Below are 18,274 nucleotides of genomic sequence, written 5' to 3'. Positions count from 1 at the left end.
GGTAACCTATGTTTGCTTTGGTCTCCATGTGTAGGATTCCCAGGGAGACACCCCCCTTCATTATGCTATCACTCTGGATTACAAAGTCGTGATTGATATTCTCACTGAAGTTCCCAACATAGATTTCACTGTCCAGAACTGTCAAGGCTTCAACCTGCTCCACTATTCTGCCCTGAAAGGCAACAAGCTGTATGTGACCTTTCTTTTTTTCCTTTTTTATGCCTTTCTCAGATGTTAATTTGTGCTGGCTTTCTAAGAGGGTGACAGATGTGCTTCTGGGTAGTTGGTTAAACATTTCTTGGGTTTGGATATGGCTGGATAGGGCTGTTTGCCTCCTTCAGGCCTTCACAGGAAACTCCTGCCTGCTTTCCCCAGCCCATCGTTTTCATGCTTCCCTAGGCTAGGAAATCTCTCTGTTTCTAGACAGTCTCAGATGTTTGGGTTCACACATGAAAGGACAGGAGAAGGTCTTAGTAAAGACTGAGAGTCTCTGGAACTCTTCCAAAGATAGATCTACTCATTATTTTTGAAGCAAAGGGGTTTTCTCCTACTTTATTAAATGATATCTGAGGGCTTTTGTTGTATTCTTGTAATTTAGTTTGTGGGTTTGAGGGACTGCTCTTCATTGCTGATGTCAGCACCACTTGGTAAAACATTGATAACTCCTGCAGAAGAGAGGCAGAAATTAATTCTTCCATCTCTAATAACCTCTCCAACTCTCTAGAGCCATAAAGAAGATTCTGGCCAGGGCTCGGCAGCTGGTGGACTCCAAAAAGGAAGACGGATTCACTGCCCTGCACCTCGCTGCTCTCAATAACCACATGGAAGTTGCTGAAATTCTCATCAAAGAGGTAAGAAAGAATGCAAAACACCGTCAGGAAAACCTGTCCCACTCCCAAGCCCCATATTTCCCAACCATTCCTGAGTTAATACTGGGCCCCACAGTGATGTCTCTGTCCCTTTGAGGAGCTGGCATTGTTTGCCAGACTGAAATTCAGGGATTGGCATTCCTGGGGGACTTTCCTGTGGTACTGTCAGGGACGAGAGAAGGGTGTCTTAGCTAAGAACAAAATGGGTTGGAAATTGAATGTTCAGTGAGGATAGAATAGGATTTGAGAGCTCCCAGGCCCCACACTCTCAATTTTCCAGTCAGGCTTAGCAGCCACATTGCCCTGTGATACAATTCCTGCTTTTCCAGGGTCGCTGTGATGTGAACCTGAAAAACAACCGGAGCCAGAGCCCGCTGCACCTGGCTGTGATCCAGGGCCACATGGGGATGGTGCAGCTGCTGGTGAGCCAGGGTAGCGATGTCAATGCTGAGGATGAGGATGGGGACACGGCTATGCACATGGCCCTGGAGCGCCAGCAGCTCATGGCACTCGTCATGGAGAAGCGGGAGGGGGAGATGGGAGCGTCCCTCCTTTCCAAGGTGAGCAGAATTCCAGCAGGAAAATCTCTGTTACAATATCAGCAGGCTGTGGAGTCTAAGGGGGTGAAGGAAGGCAGGGGAACTCTTTTAAGTTCCCCTCCAGTTCCCTCATCCAGTCCAGATGGGGAGCACAGAAACCGGCCTTGCCTGTGGGAAAGCAGGAATAGATCTTCTTGAATTTATAGCATGAAACTTGACATAGTCAGACAACAATTCAGAGCTGTCTCTGATATTTTTATGAGACAAAATATTTCCGGACATGGGAAAGTTCATGAATCCAGAGCCAAGAAACTCCTGGGTTTAATTCACGCTCCAGAACCACAGAAATTAATTTCTGTTTGATGGCATGGAAAATATGAGGAGAGCTGACCACAGACACCCAGTTATCTGCAGATGTACAGCAGAGGAAGAGGGTAGATGGAGTAGCCTGGAGGAGAAGGGGGAAGCTGTTACAAAGCCTGAACTGGATTTCTGTCTGCTGCTGTGTATCCGTAGATATAAAGATCTAGAAATCAGTTCAGGATAGGCCAAAGGTGCAGAGATAATTTAATTCACTGGAAAATCTAGCATAGATTTTGTTAAATTATTATTATTATTTAATTTGAAATGGTCAGAATAAGCAAAACCAACCACTCCTCCTTTTTAGCTGTTGGTGCTTGGAAGAGCCCAGTGCATTGTGCTTCCATCCTGCTCCTTACCAAACCACCAGGAGATGATGGCTCAAGTGCCAGGCCAAAGTCCTGGAAGTCATCAAGAGAGATCTGTGCCTACCATTTCCAATATTATTTACAGTAACATCATCTCTAAATGCTGTAGATTCCTTCACATCTGATTTTACTTGCCCTGACTGACATGCTCTGGTTAAGTCAGTGGAATATGTGACTTGACTTCAAATTATTTGGGATCATGCACATCAAAGTTTGGCTCTTTAAATAGCTGTTACTTAGGGTCCCTGCAGCCCCTGTAGGGCCTTCAGCTGAATGCCCGTTTCTCTGATTTGTAGGGATAATCACCAGGTAGGATCAGTCTGAGGCACTCTTGGCCCTGGAATGTAAGATTTGAACCCATGTAAAGGCAGAAAGTACCTTTGTGTGCTTTCAAAAAGTTTCACTTCCAAGTTTTCAGTACAAGGTTTAAGACTTTATTTAGATGTTGATGCAAATCAGAGCCAAAGGATCAGAAGCTTCTTCTGTTGACAGAGTGTGTTTCTCAATTTTTTTTAGCTGCAGGCTTCTGGCTTCCTGGGAAATGTGGAGCTGAATGTTGGGACTGCCATTGCCTGCTACTTAGCACAAGAAGGAGCAGATATTAATTATGCAAATCACCGGGGAAAGTCTCCTTTGGACCTCATTACAGATGGAAGGATTGTCCAGATCGTCAAAGACTTCTCACAGAAATTCAGGTAATGAGCCTTAGGAAACCCTTGCAAACCAGAGTTTTCACCAGTCCTGGTGTCTCTGCAGCTGCTCCAGGAGGGATGGAGAATCTCTGAAAGCCTCTGGACATCACCCTGAGCACATCCTCTTTGTTCTGGTGCTGCCCCGAGTTTCTGGAGTGGTGATGTGTGTGTGCTGAGTTTGGAAGGATTGGGAAAAGCAGATTAATGAGGCTATGTGCAAACTCAGCCCCTTGGCAATCTGAGGAGGCCAAGAGCAACTTTGCAGAGTAATCCTGGGTTCTATTTTGCTTTTGTTTGATTCCTCATTGACAGATATTTAAAGAGAGTGCAAAAAAAGAGTGGGCACCAAAACCCACAGGATTTATTCCAGTGCTGGATAAACACTTGTAATGAAGCTGATAAGAGAAATAGCTGAGAAAAAGGAGAGTAGAACAAGTCAGAGCTGGCTTTATCTCGGGTTCTGAGAAACATTTGTTTGGATTCGGACTTTGCAAACATGAAAGCAGAGTTCTGTTTGATCTGAGGGCACAGACTTGGTGCTGTTCCTGCTGGAGGAGGAGCCACCCAGCAGTGCTGTCATTGGCCACTGCAAATAACAGGTGAAAAGTGTCCCTTTAACATCTTCCACTGGAATTCTGTCAGTGGAATATGTGTTGGATTGAGGTTTTTTGCTTAAAAAATGTCATTTCTGTCAGGCTGACATTGCTCATTATTGCTTTCAGCAAATAATTGTGCTGTTAGCTGTTACCTCCAAAAATGCAGTTTCAGATTGTGTAAATATTAGAGATCCCTGCTCTTTTCCTTTCTTTTTGGACAGAACTGGTCAGGATCCCAACTGAGCTTGTCCCAGCATGGCAGGGAAGGTTCCCAGGTTTATCCCGCTGGGCTTGTGCTGCTCTGTCTCCCTGTGGGGTATTTCCCAGGGATAATTCAATGTTACCCACTGCTGAAGGGGCTTGTGGCTCACATTTTCTGCTGGCTCCTGGTTGCAGGGAACAGCAGGTTTCTTCTGAGAGCTCAACCATCACCTGCAGCCTTCGCCGTGTGCACACCACGCCCAACACCATGACCAACCTCAGTGTCTCCAGCGTGGCAGTGCCCACAGAGTGCCTGGTCTGCTCAGAGCTGGCCTTGCTCATCCATTTCTTCCCATGCCAGCACAGTATTGTGTGTGAAGGTGAGTCCACACTGACTTTTTCCCAATTTTCTTCATGTTTTTCTCCTCTGTTTCCCCACCCAGCCTCCCTCTTTGCCCTGCCAGAAATCCAGGCATCCAGACACATAGCTTTTGTGCTGTTTGTGTCCTAAAGCTACCCCAGCATGATTTCAGCATCTCAGACAGCCAGAGTTATCTCCGAAAAACACAGAATGTTCTGTCCACCTGCTGGTTGGGATTCCAGGCAGCTTTGCTTGGGCTTATAATGCCTGGGTAATTCAGAAGGAAAGCCAGTTCTGGCTGTCAGTGCTTTATCCCCCAAAAACCTCCTGAGAAGGATTTCCCTCTCCTCTGGCTTTCATAACTTTTCATTCTTTAGGATTTCAGCTGATTTCAGAGCAGTCTGCTCAGACTTGTCAGCAAGTTCATCTCACAAGGCACAATGTGACCAGAGGGAGTTTGGTCAGAACTCTGTGCCAGAGCTTCATCCTCTTCCCCCAGAGCTGCAGCAGCTCCAGGGGCACAGAGCAGGGAGGATTTAAAGGTGGTGTGTTTGCTGCTGACCTGGGAACGATTAAACAAGAGAGCAGGGCACAGCTCAGAATGCAGGTAATGACCTCATTCTGTGCAGGAACAATCCCTTAATCACCCAGGGAGGCCTCAGGTTATTCAAATCTGATATTCTTGAGTCTGTTGTGGGTTTAATTGTCATCTCTCCTTGTGTAACTTGTGGCAGAATGCTCCAGGAGGATGAAGAAGTGCATCAAATGTCAAGTGACGATAACCAAAAAACTGAAACAAGGTATGTCCTGGCTGTTCCTGCTGATCAGGGCTCTGGGGAGGGTCCTGCACAGGCTTAGTTTGAGAGGTATCAGTGGTTTTCAGTGAAATAAGGGAGTTCATTTATTTTGACTTTGTGTGTGTGTGTGCCTGTTGTGTTATCCACCTTTAGAGAGAAAATAAAGTAGATTTCAATAGATTTTCTCAGGTGTCCCAGGCCAAGCTTAAGCTGCATAGACAGGACAGGACATTGAAAGGAGCTTTACCTGGGCCTGGCTTATTTTTTATATTGAAAACAAACACCAAGTTTCCCAGTCTGGTTTCACATGGGGTGGTTTAACAGTGAAAATTCATGAGGGAGGGAAAAATCACATCTTGTGCAAGGCTTACTTCTCCCTTGGCTGAGAAATCAGTGTCTGTGCAGGGCTGGCATGACCCAGCTGTCCAGAAGTCTCAGAGCTGGAGTATTTCAATAAAGCTCTTCAGCCCAGTTTCAGACAGATTTGTCTCCTGTCCATGTCAGGATGAACTGTAATGTCAGTAAGGCAGCAGCAGGGTTTGCTTTTGCCGTGGGATTGATGCAAGTTGCCACTGAAGCCTTTTCCAGAGTGGTTGTGAGGGCTGAGATCACTCTCAGGGCACTGTGAGTATTTAATTGCATGTCCTGCTGCTGGTGACTGAGCATTGTGGGCTTTTTTTGGAGTCAGGCTTGAGCCTTGTGATTTGATGCCTGGAAAATAAAACAGGAATCAGTCCCATGGCATTGGACATGCACAGCTGGCAGAGCCAGAATTCCTCTTTGGAACTCCATCATGCCAGAAATACCACTTTTGACCTGACAATGGACCAGGAGCATTTGTCTTGCCTGCAGACTGGCAGCAAAATAATGATGGGAATTCCAAATAAGACATTTACAGGCAAATTTCCAGTGGAGGAGGAACATCAAGGTCTCTTAAATACCAGCAGGATTTCCCTGGCAATGATGTCTTCAGTGCTTGCTTTTGACAAACTCCACTGATTTGAAATCACTTCTTGCACTAATGATGTGCAACTAATTCCAGAATGCTGAGGACATCTGTAATGAGGTGTAAAGCTGCCTAATCAATGATTCAGGAGCAGAAGATGAGCAGTGAAAGCTGCATTGAGCAGAAACCAAGAGAATGTTTACTCAAACTCCAGTTATCTAGGATATGGGATTCTTTCATTTCACAGAGTCGACCAAATGATTCATTTATGTAGCTTCATTTATGTAGAAATCAACACAAGTAATTCAGGTGGTTTCTTCTTGTGTGACCATGTGTGTCTTGAAAGACACACACACATTTCTTAGCCAGAAATTGGAGTCCCAAGTGTAATCATGAGGTTGAGAGAACACAGTGCCCTGTAAGGATTCCTGGATTAGTGGGGCAGAATATCACAACCAACTCTGAATTTTTTCACTTGAAGGGAGCAGCATATTCCAGAGTACCAAGGCAGGAATCTCAGACAGGATTTAAAAAAACACTCAAACCATCAAACTGTCCCAAACACACCCAAACCACTGAGCAAGTAAGCAGAGGAAAGGCTGTAAAAAGCATCACCCCGAGGATTTTTATTTGACCCCTGGCCGAGACTGAGTGCGGAGAGCATGGTGTGAGCGATGCTGCTGCTGAGGGGCAGTTGTTTCTGTCATTGCATGTAGCCAGTAACTGTATATAATTCCAATCCGGGTTATGTTGTGTTACTATTAACCAAAAGTGTCCAGCTATACTTACAGGCTCCTTCTTGTAATCCTTTACATTCCTTTTCCAAATTTCCAAATCACTGGTATTGAAGGGAACCTTCAGTAACATCATTGTTCCATCTGGTCCCACTGCTTCTCTAAGAGGTGCCTGCAAAACTACTGGTTGTTCCCTAGCTTTTGCCCTAATATCGTCTTAGGTTTTTTTGACCTTGTGTGTGGTTAACGCCAAGCTCTGCCCACAGACAGCACAGAGGTGGAGTGCAGCCCCAGCTCTGAGTGCACAGAGCAGAGGAAGCTGATGGAGGAGCTGCAGAGCCGCTACCGGCAGATGGAGGAGAGGATCACCTGCCCCATCTGCATCGATGACCAGATCAAGCTGGTGTTCCAATGCGGGCACGGCTCATGCCCAGACTGCAGCACGGCCCTCACAGTGTGCCCCATCTGCCGCCAGGCGATCCGTGAGAGGATCCCCATCTTTGTCTGAGGATGCTTCGCTGCCCTGCTGGCCCCAGCCCTCCTTTGCTTCCCCTCCCTGCAGGGGTTTGGCTCTCTGGAAGAAGGAGGGAAGTACAGGAGGGACGTGTCAGGAGGAGTCGGAGTCCCCTCTGGGGGTCTCCCAGGGATGGGACAGCCCCTCCCTCAGGGGGGTGAGGGAGTGTGCTGCTCATCCACCGCTGCCACCAGACCCACCACACTTCCAGAGCAGAACTGAACAGATCCCCTGGGATGTTCCAGGGGCATCTAGGACTGCTCCAAACTCCTACTCAATTCCTGAGGAGATCCTGGGGATCAGCTCTCCCAGATGTCAGGGACAGGGAGGTGATGTCCCCAGACAGCCCCCTCTGAACCCTTGGGGCTCAACAACAGCAAACCTGGATGTCAGGAGGTCCTAAAGACAGAGTGTGTGCCTTAGAGAAAAAGTAGTGAACACTGATTGGAGAAAATCTGTTACAACAAATATTTCTGACCTCTAAGTGACACTCTTCTTCTTCTTCGTCTTCGTCTTCTTCTTCTTCTTCTTCTTCTTCTTCTCCTTCTTCTTCTCCTTCTTCTTCTCCTTCTTCTTCTCCTTCTCCTTCTCCTTCTCCTTCTTCTTCTTCTTCATTTTTTTTTTTTGACACAGCCATGTGTTCAGAGATTCCTGAGCTTTCTATCCATAATGCCAAAGGCAGGTGTTAAATACTCCAAAGTATAAAGAAAATAAATAGTAATAATTAAGATACGAGGAGGAGGAAAAAAAAATTGTTTCTTTGTTTTGCAGAAAAACTAAATAAAATAAAAATATATATTTTCCTGAGCATTAAAAATGAATGTACAAACAGTAGCTGCACTGTGGATCCAGCTGTATTGTTTTCCAGCTAAGTGAAGAATTATTATCCACTGAGTCATGCTGTAAGGTAAATTTTGGTGGAAGTGTGGCTGTTTGTGTGAGGTCTGGTGACACAATGATGCCCAAACCTCCTGTTTGTTATATATTGGAAGCAATGTTTAAACAAACAAAACAAAATGCCCATGTTCCTCTACTCCCTTTGTTCATTAGCAAAGAGGTGGCAAATCTTTTAAAGAAATGTTGAACTGTGTGGAACATGTGGTGATTATGGGAATATTTATTATTTATAACCCTGTGGTGTATTGAGAAAGTTATTTCACCAATTCTCGACTTCTAGAGATAATGTTTATCAAAATATTCACTTGAGCTTGTTACAGTTCCAATAGATTTTTTTTTTTTTAATCTGTGAAAATGGATCAGATTTAATCCCTAAATTATTTGTTTGACTCATACTTAACACCCAGATAACCCGAAGCTGTATTTCAGAATCAACTTTGGTGTAAAAATCAGAGGTGCAGATTCTCATTATTTCCTAGATGTCCATGCTGATGGCAATCCCTTTGGAATTTCCCCAGAATCTTCGCTGGGGCAGTAAAATGAAAGTGCTCAAAAGTACAAATCTGAGCCAACTGTATCCTGTAAGAGCTGCTTTTATATACCAGTTTTTGGTGCAGGGGTGATAATTTTGCAGACTATTACCCCAGCCCCATGCTAAGTGTTTTAAAAAATAATTTATTAATGAGCCTCTCCATAAATCCAGAATGCTGAAGGATATTTCACCTATTTGTGCTGGCACGAGGAGAGAGAGGACAGAAGTGACAAAATGTTCAAAATCTGTCATGTAATGATCATCTCTTATTCCAAAGGTCTCCTTTTATTCAGGAAAAACAACATGGAGCATCTGCTTCATTTTTTTAAAATGGTTTCTTTGGGTGCTGAATGAAGAGAGGCTTCCAAGTGATTATTTTCCCTAAAGGAAAAAAAAATAATTGCAGGAAGAGTGCAGTCTTTGACTTCCAAGCTGTGCAGCTGTTGCAGAAAACTGAAGTTGTTTAAAAAAATTTTTTTTTTCTTTTCTGTCTAATGAAAAGAGATTTTGAAGGGAAGGAAGAGCTCCCTCAGTTTTATGTTTTATCTTTTTTAAATTCAAGAGGTGGCAGAGAAGGCAGCAGGTGCCCCTTTGTGCCAAGAATGTTTTTGGCAAACTTTTCCCCCCATGCCAGGCTCAGCTCAGGCTTTGGAAGAGGGAAGAAAGTTCTGCTTTATATTCCTTGATAAACCTGCATCAAATCTGCTGAGAGATCCTGAGACGGGAGAGCTGGGGGAAGATTTTCCTCCCCTTTTTGTCCTTTTCTACCCTTTTGCTGTTGTATTTCTTGCTGTGTTTTGGATTTCTTGCTGCATTTTGGATTTCTTGCTGGTTATAGAACACAGAAGTTCCTGCTGCCGTAGGGAGGGAAGGAGATGCCAGAGCAGTGGGCAGTGCTCCTTTAAAGGCAAATATCGCCCTTTGTTAATTGGTGTGCTTAATGAGAAGCTTTCTGCTCGATGTTTGTGACCAGCTGGTCTCCCAAAAAGGAGACTTGGATGGGTCCCCTGCAGAGATGCTCCTGGGACTTCTGCCATCTCTTGGATGCAGCTCTGGGCCTTAGATATCCCCAGGTTTTTCTGGTGTACAACTTCAATTTTAACACGTCAGCTCCTTTCAAACTTGGTACAAAACTTGGTTTCCAAATCTTTTAGTTTGGAAGTGTGGCCAAAGCTGTATTTTACAGAGAATGTGAGACTGAGGTAGAAAAGAGAGGGAGATTTTTGTTGCAAAGCAGAGTCAGATAATGGACCCATCTCTCCTTTATGTTATTTGTGCTTCTCCCAGGATTTCAAGAGGATTGGTCCACCCACAAGTGGCATAATACAATTAAAAATAGGTTATTAATACATTCCAACAGAGAGCAGAGACAAAAGTATCCCCACCCAGGGTGCAGTTCTTAGTTCATTATCTGTGTTTTGTGAAACCTTTCTCCCTCATTTCATTCCCAGATTTCTGCTCCCCGTGGTCAGGACTGCAGTGCTGAGCACCTGCCTGGGTCAGGGCAGTGCAGCACTTCTATGAGCAGCAGCTCAAACTGACAATTAAGCAAAATATTCCTTTTTCTCTGCCAGCTGGAGCTGTTTTCAGTTCATTTGTTGTTCATCAGACCATGGATTTTTCTAGGAACATCAGCAGATGCTGATCACGAGGGGCTGCAAGGTAGAAAGTGGGAGAATTCTCTTTAGACCCCAAACATTCCTGTTCTCCCTCTCCCTGGGGAGCATTGCTCCCTCTTACAGCACACAAAACCCTTTTTTTAGCCCATGACGCACAGAAAAAGCACAAATTTTCAGTGCCATTCCCACAGGAACCATGCAGGAATGTTGGGTTGTTGGTTTTATTTTCTTTTCCCCCCAAGTTGGGAGCTGAAGGGCAAAATCTCTAAGTGCTTTTTGAAGGGAGGGCTGTGTGAGGTTTTCCTGATTCCTTTCACATGGGCCAAGGAGGAGCTGTTCTGTGGTAAATCACATTCCCTGCAGATGACATCCTGATCCTGGAGCCTCGAGCCATCGGATTTTGGGTCCTTCTCCTTTTCCCACTTCCATGCAGAATTCTCAGTCACAACAGGGGAAGCTGATGGTGGTGTTTTGTTCCAATGACAAGGAACAAAACTTATCCAATGATAAGGCTCTTATCCATGAATAAACAGAGATTTCATGAGAGGTGAGGTTCCTTTGGGACAGTCAGAGAGCTCCACTCCCAGCACTGATGGTGGTTCTGTCTGTAGCACCTCTTAGGACAGGTTTTGCTGTAATATTTGTTGGGTTTGTGTTATTTTGGGGACTGGGATGAAGCAGTGCCAGTGTCCTGAGAAATTAAGTGGAGATACTGAAAATTGTGCTGAAAAAAAAACATTTAAAGGAGGCTGAACAAAGGAAAAAGAAATGCTAAGAATAATCCATAAAGGTTAAAAAAAATAAAGTATTTCTGAGCTAAAGGCTGCCCTGGGGAAGGGAGCCATGTGTTGTGTGTTAGGCACAGCCCTGCTTTAAGCCAAACATTTCAGCAACTGAGTGAAAAGAGCAAAGCTGAGGTGATGGAATGAGGGGGTTGCATCGTGTTGTGCAAATGATCCCGAGCTTTCTGTTCCCAAGGCCTCTCCTTGTGCATTGTGGGTTTTATGCAACTTTATTCACCATTCCTTCCCTCCTGACAGCTGCTCGGAGCCTGCTGCTTCCCAGAGCTCGGGATGTGCATCCCTGGATGTTGGCTCGGAAAATCCCAGCTCCCTACAAAGGAGAATCCGGGGAGGACAAAGCAGAGTCAGTTCTGTGCCCTTCCCTGCTCCCCTTTCCCTGTTATATCACATGGATTCCCTCGGTGTCATGAGTTCCACTGCTTTGAGACAGAAACCAGTGCCAGGAATGTTTCTGCTGCCCAAATATAGTCAGCATGACAGATTCTGCCTGGAGTCCAAACCAAATATCCATGCTCCAGAACCTCTCAAATTCATCAGAACTCTGGAGATGCACCAGCAGCTGCCTGGTGAAGAATGGGGTGTATTTCCAGCAGTGTCAGCAAGGATTCTGGTGGCTCCAGAGGAGCAGGGACTTTGTCAGGAGCATTGCTGGCGTGCACAGCAAGGAGCTCCTGAGGCTCCCTCAGCTCCATGAGCTGTATCTGGGAGTCCCGAGTCCTTTCCTCATCTGACTCTCGTTTCCCTAAAAAACGAAGTTTGTCTTGGCCTCAATGCTGAGCTGGTTTCTCAGCAAATATTTGGCTTGAACTTTAATCATTTTGAAAGCTTCCTGCAGCCAGGGGTTTTGTGGGGTTGGATGTGCTGAATTTTGGTGTAGATGGGCACAGTGGATGCGGGGAGAGAAGGCAAAGTGCTTTCCAAGAAACTCTGCTTTCTGATCCACCCAGGGATCACCTGAAGGGGAGCAGGATCCTAAAATGTCACGGTGGTTGTGAATCATCTCTGCAGCCTAAGATTCCCAGTCAGCCAGCACAAGATAAAACAGATCATGTGCAGCACGGTCTCTTCTCATTCAGAATCGTTCCGTGACTCATGGAAAAGGGTTTTCTTGGCTATGCTGACCCTTAGTAGTTGTATGGAGAAGTATTCAGGAACAGTGAGGTCCTAAAAATGCACTTTACTAAAGCTTTGTGCACTCAGCTGTGCTGAGATGTATTTCACAAAAACTTTTACCTTCTTTATATTATGAAGGAAATTTTTGGCTCCCTCAGACAATGCTTGGAGATTGTGAGTCCCCAATCTTTAAAGCTTGGGTTCTTCTGCTCCCCTTCACAAAAATGAGTGCCACAAAAATAAGACACTGAGTGGGTGCCTGGAGGGTTTCAGGTTCCTGTTCTGACAGATTCCACATTGACCTCAGGCAAATCTCTTCACCTGCTCTGAGCCTGTCCAAGGAGCTGCTGGGGAGTTCTGCCCTGAGTCTGGACTGGGGGACATTCACTTGCCCCAAGGGACCAGGCTGCTCCGGCAGGAGGAGAAGTGGGTGTGCAGAGCATAAATTAATGTCTCTCTCCAGCACTGCCGAGTCCTCCTGGCTCTGGGAGAGGCACTTAAAGCTGTTCCGTGACTGAAACTCAATGTTCTTCCAGCTCTGTGTTTGATAAAAATATTTTTCTTGCAAGCCAGTGCTGCCTTACTGGAGAAGAGCTCTTGGCTGGAGGTCTGGAGCCCCATTCCGAGGCAGGTTTTTCCTTCAAGGCTCGTCTCTCAATCAGCCTTTCAGTTCTCATCTGCAGGCTCTAAAAGAAATTTTGAGAATTTGGGCACTCAAGGCATAGATCAGTTGAGTTTCTCCCTTGGTGCTGTGATTGCAGCTCAAACCACAAACAGGGCTGCATTTGCATCTATTTCGAGCTCCAAATGCAGGACTTTTACAGTCATGCACAGGGACATTCCTTCTGCCAGTGGTGCTCCTGAGGAAGGAGGAATCATCCCTAGAAAGCTGCAGCAAGCAGCTGAGGGCAGCCAATTCCACAGGAGGGAGAGTCCTAGACCCTGCTTTCTGCTCTTCCTCCTGCTCTCAGCTTCCCTTTGTAATTCTGTCCCTTGTTTCTTTGCCTGTTACTCCTTATCCTGTCCTTCTCCTGGGGTCTGAACCACTGCTGCACTTCGTGGTGTTTTTTCTTGGTGAGAATTGAAAATGTTCATGAAATTCTACACCCAGACTCATTTATCCTGAGTTGTTTAAAAGCTCCAGGCCAGCTTTAGGCTGAAAATATATGAAACTAATAAAATGTTGCAGGCTTGATTATGAACTAGGGTGGAAAAAATTCCAATTAAAACACTTTTTATTATTAAAATTACAAGGCTTTTCTGAAAACTTTCAAATGTCTCAGATGCCCCTAATGAATTTTTACATGACCTTCTCCCTCCCCAGCATTTGCTGGTGGGAATGGGAGCTTGCAGAGTTCTTTTTCCTCTGTCTGGTCCTGAGCTGGGGTTGAGTTCACCCCACTTCAGGACCAGACAGAAAAGTGAAGCTGTCTCTGGAAACCTGAGAATTTCTGAGTGAGCTTTCTCGAAAAGCCTTGAATCGATTCTTGCCTGGAGCTTGGAGATGCCTCAAAGAACCTGCCAGCTGAAGACAAGCTGACAAACCCCTCCAAGCCAGTCCTCCAAAACAAGAGTGGCCTGAAAATACTCAATAACCCAAGCACACCAGAAACTTGCAGATCCCCAGCCAAGTTTGATGGAAGAGGGGCTGGTGTTTACTTTTGTATGAATTTGTAAACTCCCAAGTTTCCCAAGCAGAAAGCCCAGACTGCTCTCCCAGCATCTCATTTTTCATCCTGAGGACAGCCCCAGCCCATGACAAATGATGTAGAGCATCCCCAATGACACATTCCAAGGGGGTGATGTCTCCCTTCTGGATTCCTTTTGCTGCCTCCTCCCCCTGTGGTTTGTTGTGGGGTTTTTTCGTTTTGTTTTTTGGTTTGTTTTTTTTTTTTATTACTAAAGCTGACAACTGCAGATTTGCCTTGTGTTGCTCACACAGTTAAAGAGAAGAGTACATGTCCACCCCAGCTTGTTTCACTTTGCTGCTGCTCCTCCGCCAGCCCAAATTTCAGCTGCAGTAACACAATCCCACTTGGCAGAGCCTGAGAGAATCTTTGCCACATTGGAAAGAGGCTTAATGTAAAGTCTACTTTTTTCTTCTTCTTTTTTAATTTTTTTTTTTTTTAGAGCTTTTTCAAACTCCCCTGGTTGTGCACAGCTCTGGCAGTAGCTGCATGGCTGCTCACAAATGGTCCAAATGTGAGCTCAAGGATTACAGATGCGTTCTGTGAAGGGAATATCTTGAGTGCTTGTCCCAAAAACTCCTCAAGAACAACATGGATCAGGCTGAACAACTTTCTTCAGGCAGAAGGAAAAGCTCCTTGTCCCTGGAGAAGAAAAAGAGCAGTGGCTGGAGAACCACAGTGGGGTTTTTGTGTCTGTTCCCTGTGCTGGTTTTGCTGGTGTTTGTGAAATATCCAGCTGGAGCTGCAGTTCATGAAATTCAGGTGAGGAGAAGGGGTCTGATCCTCAAATGCCTGGGAGGGGAGTGGGGTATCAAAGAGAGGTGCAGGTGTGTTCTGGTTAGAGGCTGAAATCTAAATATCTAAATAGGTAGACAAGTATCTAATCTAAATAGGTAAATATACCCAATAGGTCTATAGATAAACAGATCTAAATAGCTAAATATATACAAATAGATCTAAATAGATCTAAAAATATAAATATTTAACTAGATAAATCTATAAATCTCTAATCTAAATAGATAAATAGATCTCAGTCTATAGACAAATAGATCTAAATAGATCTATGGATAAAAAATATCTAAATAGATAACTATCTAACTAGATAATTCTCTAAATCACTAATCTAAATAAATGGTTATAAATAAATCTATATGTAAATCTAAATAGAACAATGTATCTATAGATAAAAAATATCTAACCAGATAAACATCTGTAAAGCCATCAAGATGTATTCAGGACTGTTGGAACCCCTCATTGCAAAGGATCCCAAAAGATAATTGTGCACCCCAGTGGAATCAGGTGGTTGGAGCTGTGGGTGCAGCCTAAGAGAAGCAAACAGGGAATTCTAAGAAGGAAAAGCTCCAAGGAAAAAAGGAGTTTTTCCTTGGAGCTTTAGCTGCTCCTGTGGCTTTTCTGCTTTCCCAGCCGAGGGTGATGTGGCATTGCCTGGTTTGGGATTTCTGAGGCTGGGCTGAGCCTCCCTGCACTCCAGGGCTTGTGGTGTGGGATCCAAACTGGAACTGCAGAAATCCCAGCTGCGCCTTTTTGGAGTCCATCCCTCCATGGGATACACTGAATCCAGGGGGAGCTTTGGGAGAGCCCTGGGGCTCCCAGAAGCTCACCTTCAGTTTCTCCTTCAGCTTAATTTTAGCCTTTAATCTTATAAAAAAAGAATCTTTAGGTACATCCTCTTCTGGTTTTTGTGTATATGAACATCCTGGCACTTCCCCCTCATTTGCATCACATGCTCAGGTTGTTATTAAGTACTCCTAATTCAGAGTGATGTTGCTGTTTGACTTGAGGGGAACTGCATGGCTGGGAGGGAGAAGGGAATTCATTACAGTCATTACAGCTGAATGAAGTAAATTACTGGAGGTCTGAGTGCACAGGGTGAATAATTCAGAACAGGGCTGTTGGCCAGTGTCTCCCTTCATACATATATTTTAAATTTTCAGTTTATATATATAATTTATATTTTATATATTATTTATTATATATAATATATATATGTGTGTGTGTGTATATATATATGTATATATATGTGTGTGTATATATATATATATATATGTTGTTGAGAGAGAATTGAATACATACCCTTCCAGAACATTTGGAGTATTTGAGACCTTAACCCACAGCTCACTGGGTTTCTTCCTGGGAGTGTCTGAACTTTTCAGTTCTGGGTAGCCTCAAAATCCTGGATATTTGTCATCCAGACAGATCCTTTGATCCAAACTGTGCTGTGGTTTTCTGACTGTGTCGGAACCCCACACCTGAGCTGCAACCTTTGGATGGTTCCCCACCATTCCCCGATTAATTTTGCAACACTTTTTGTTAATTAAAAGCATCTTTGTTGCCCCAGTGGTGGCAAAATCAGAGACTTGAGGAGAACAGACCCCAGGAAGGAGGTTTGAGCAAAAACCCCTGCACCTCCTTTGATCCAGCAGTGATTGATGCTCTGATCACTCTGGTTTGGATTTTGAGGAGAAGTGACACATTATTTTAATTTTTCATTTTGTTTGCTCAGCACTAATGGCTTCAAGCTTTTATTCTCAGTAGTTACAGAAAATACAATCATTTTTCTCCCCTGGGGCTGCAGTTTTCCTTGCAGGAGGAGAAGCCAGCAGGCTCCTTCTGGCTGGAATTGTTCTCTGCTGGTGCCCAAGGGACTGGGAGAGCTCAGGATTCCCCTGTGCTGGAATTTAACAGCCAGAGGAGCCAAACTGCTCCCTGAGCTCCAGAAACCAGGAATGGCAACAGCAGTGGGGTGGATTGTGGAGGCTGGAAAGCAAATCCAGAGTGTCCTGCCTTTGTCAGAACACCCAGCACAAGGACAGAGAAATCCTGAGGAGTGTCAACACCTCACTCACCCCAGCATGAAGTTAACACGTCTCCTGAGTCAGAGTCTTCTGGAGCCTGACAGAATTTCCAGGAATCCTGATGCCAGGATGAATGAATGTGTAACCAGCACCAATCCTGGCACGGGATCCTGGAGAAAACAAAGGTGGGAAGTATTTGCATAATTCTCCTCTACTTGAAAGAACTGTGAGAAAAACAAAAGGGGAAAATATCTGATTATCCTGTAATTATGAGCTGATCTTCTCCAGGCTCCTCTTTCAGCTCCTTCACCTTGCCTGTTCTGCTTAAAAGGAGGCAAAATTTTCCTTTTTTATCCAGGGAAATGTGGCTGTCAGATTAAAATCAGAGATAAAACCCACAGGGGATGGAGAGGGATGAGAGCCCATGTGCCCGAGGAGGAAAGGGCAAGGCCTTGAGCTGAGTGAACCCAAAAATGTGATCCAAATCCTGCCAAAATCTGCAGCCAGCAGGGAGATGTTGGCTCCCAGCTCCATCCCATTGTGGTCCTCACAAAGCTGGTGCTAGTTTCAGCTGCAGGAAACACTCAAATCTGCCCTTGTTAAGAAAGAAAGGTGCTGAGATTGGGTCAGGATGGAAGGAAAAGGGCTGTCAGACTTGGTCAGGAGAAGGTTTCCAGCCTCTTCAAGCTGTGGAAAGGTGCTTGTGCTTCAGGCAGGATGCAGAGCTGTCACCTCAGGCCTCTTGTCTACTCTTGTGACACAAAGGATGTGGGTTTTTGGCTCTCAGGGCCTCATTTCTTCCATGAGGAAATTGCAGACAGCTCCTGCTGCCTGTGGAATGTGCTGTGAGGCTGGACAGAGGATCTTGCTGCACCTTCTGTACCATGGCCACTGTCTCTGGCTCTAGGGAAGTGCCTTGGTGCCTCTGGAGCCCAGAGATTTTCAGTGTCTTAGCCCCAAAAAGGGGAAACAGAACTGGAAGACTTACAAAAAAACACACTGGGTCCCATTTGTTTCCCTCCAGCTACTAAAAGGCTTTTCTAGCTGCAGTCAGATGTGTCACAAAATTCAATGTCTTTTGCTCTTCGATGCTTTAAGGGCACTCCAGGTTTTCCAGGGCTTCTGTTTACTTTGAAGGCATTTCAGAGCTCTCTGAAAGAGCTCCCTGCACAAAGAGTTGCCTGTTTTACTGATTTCTCCAAGTTAACATTTCTTCTGTGGTGAGGCTGGGGAGTGACGGCAAAGAGGAGAGGAAATGAAAACTTTCCAGGCAGAGCTGCAGTACTTACTGTGGCCAGAAGCCTTCTGAGGCCTCATTTCTGCTCTCCAAAAGGAGAGGGGCTTTTTTGGGATGATGCAGGATCGGTCTCATCTCTTGGATAACCCTCAGGCAGAAGTAGTGGTGCTCCCCGGCCCCAGGTGTCCTGCTCCATCTAGTTTTTTATTTTACACTGTGATGCCTTGGAGTGGCTGCCTAGAAAAGAGGCTGGATAAGGTTAAGAGAATAAAGTAGGGATTTATTAAAGGTCTTCAATAGGCACACCTTGGGCAGTGAAAAACCTCAGAGGGGCTATACCCAAGATGGACGATGGTCACCAGTTTTTCACACTATTATGTGTTTGGTCCATTTAAATATTAGGAGTTAGTCCTCCAATTACAGCTTCAGGTAATGAAGTAATTTACCCCGGTTCTCCCCCACAATTCACTTTTGTTTATACTTTGTGGGGCCTGAGGCAGTGAGGTGTCCTTGATTCCAGGCCTGGCGTGGAATTGTTGTGTCTAACAAAATGTGAAGACAGCAGCTCACACTGTGTGTGGAGTGTAGAGCG

At 45.0% G+C, this 18,274-nt stretch overlaps 2 protein-coding genes across 8 annotated transcripts in view; both read left to right on the top strand.

Annotated features, from left to right (window-relative positions):
- Nucleotides 1–8,107, top strand: part of MIB2 (mindbomb E3 ubiquitin protein ligase 2) — a 40,242-nt gene extending 32,135 nt beyond the window's left edge. For 4 of the 5 annotated variants that reach the window (XM_015648286.2, XM_033519279.1, XM_015648287.3 and 1 more), the window contains 7 exons: nucleotides 35–189; nucleotides 725–851; nucleotides 1,199–1,429; nucleotides 2,653–2,831; nucleotides 3,821–4,005; nucleotides 4,721–4,786; nucleotides 6,730–6,971. In XM_015648286.2, coding sequence (XP_015503772.1) covers nucleotides 35–189; nucleotides 725–851; nucleotides 1,199–1,429; nucleotides 2,653–2,831; nucleotides 3,821–4,005; nucleotides 4,721–4,786; nucleotides 6,730–6,971 — 1,185 coding nt within the window. Of the gene's footprint in view, nucleotides 1–34; nucleotides 190–724; nucleotides 852–1,198; nucleotides 1,430–2,652; nucleotides 2,832–3,820; nucleotides 4,006–4,720; nucleotides 4,787–6,729 lie in introns of all 5 variants that reach the window. The other variant, XM_033519278.1, reaches the window with a different exon arrangement.
- Nucleotides 8,108–8,985: 878 nt separating this feature from the next.
- The window catches only part of MMP23B (matrix metallopeptidase 23B), a 17,147-nt gene continuing 7,858 nt past the window's right edge, over nucleotides 8,986–18,274 (top strand). The window contains exons 1-2 of one of the 3 annotated variants that reach the window (XM_033519281.1): nucleotides 14,350–14,391; nucleotides 16,226–16,630. In XM_033519281.1, coding sequence (XP_033375172.1) covers nucleotides 16,583–16,630 — 48 coding nt within the window. In that variant the 5' untranslated portion in view covers nucleotides 14,350–14,391; nucleotides 16,226–16,582. Of the gene's footprint in view, nucleotides 14,392–15,699; nucleotides 16,631–18,274 lie in introns of those variants that run through there. The other 2 variants (XM_015648294.3, XM_015648295.3) reach the window with 2 other exon arrangements.

This window comes from Parus major, chromosome 21 (assembly GCF_001522545.3).
Source record: "Parus major isolate Abel chromosome 21, Parus_major1.1, whole genome shotgun sequence".
NCBI lineage: Eukaryota > Metazoa > Chordata > Aves > Passeriformes > Paridae > Parus > Parus major.
The sequence above is the reverse complement of the archived record's forward strand: the minus strand, read 5'-3'. Positions and strand labels throughout refer to the sequence as shown.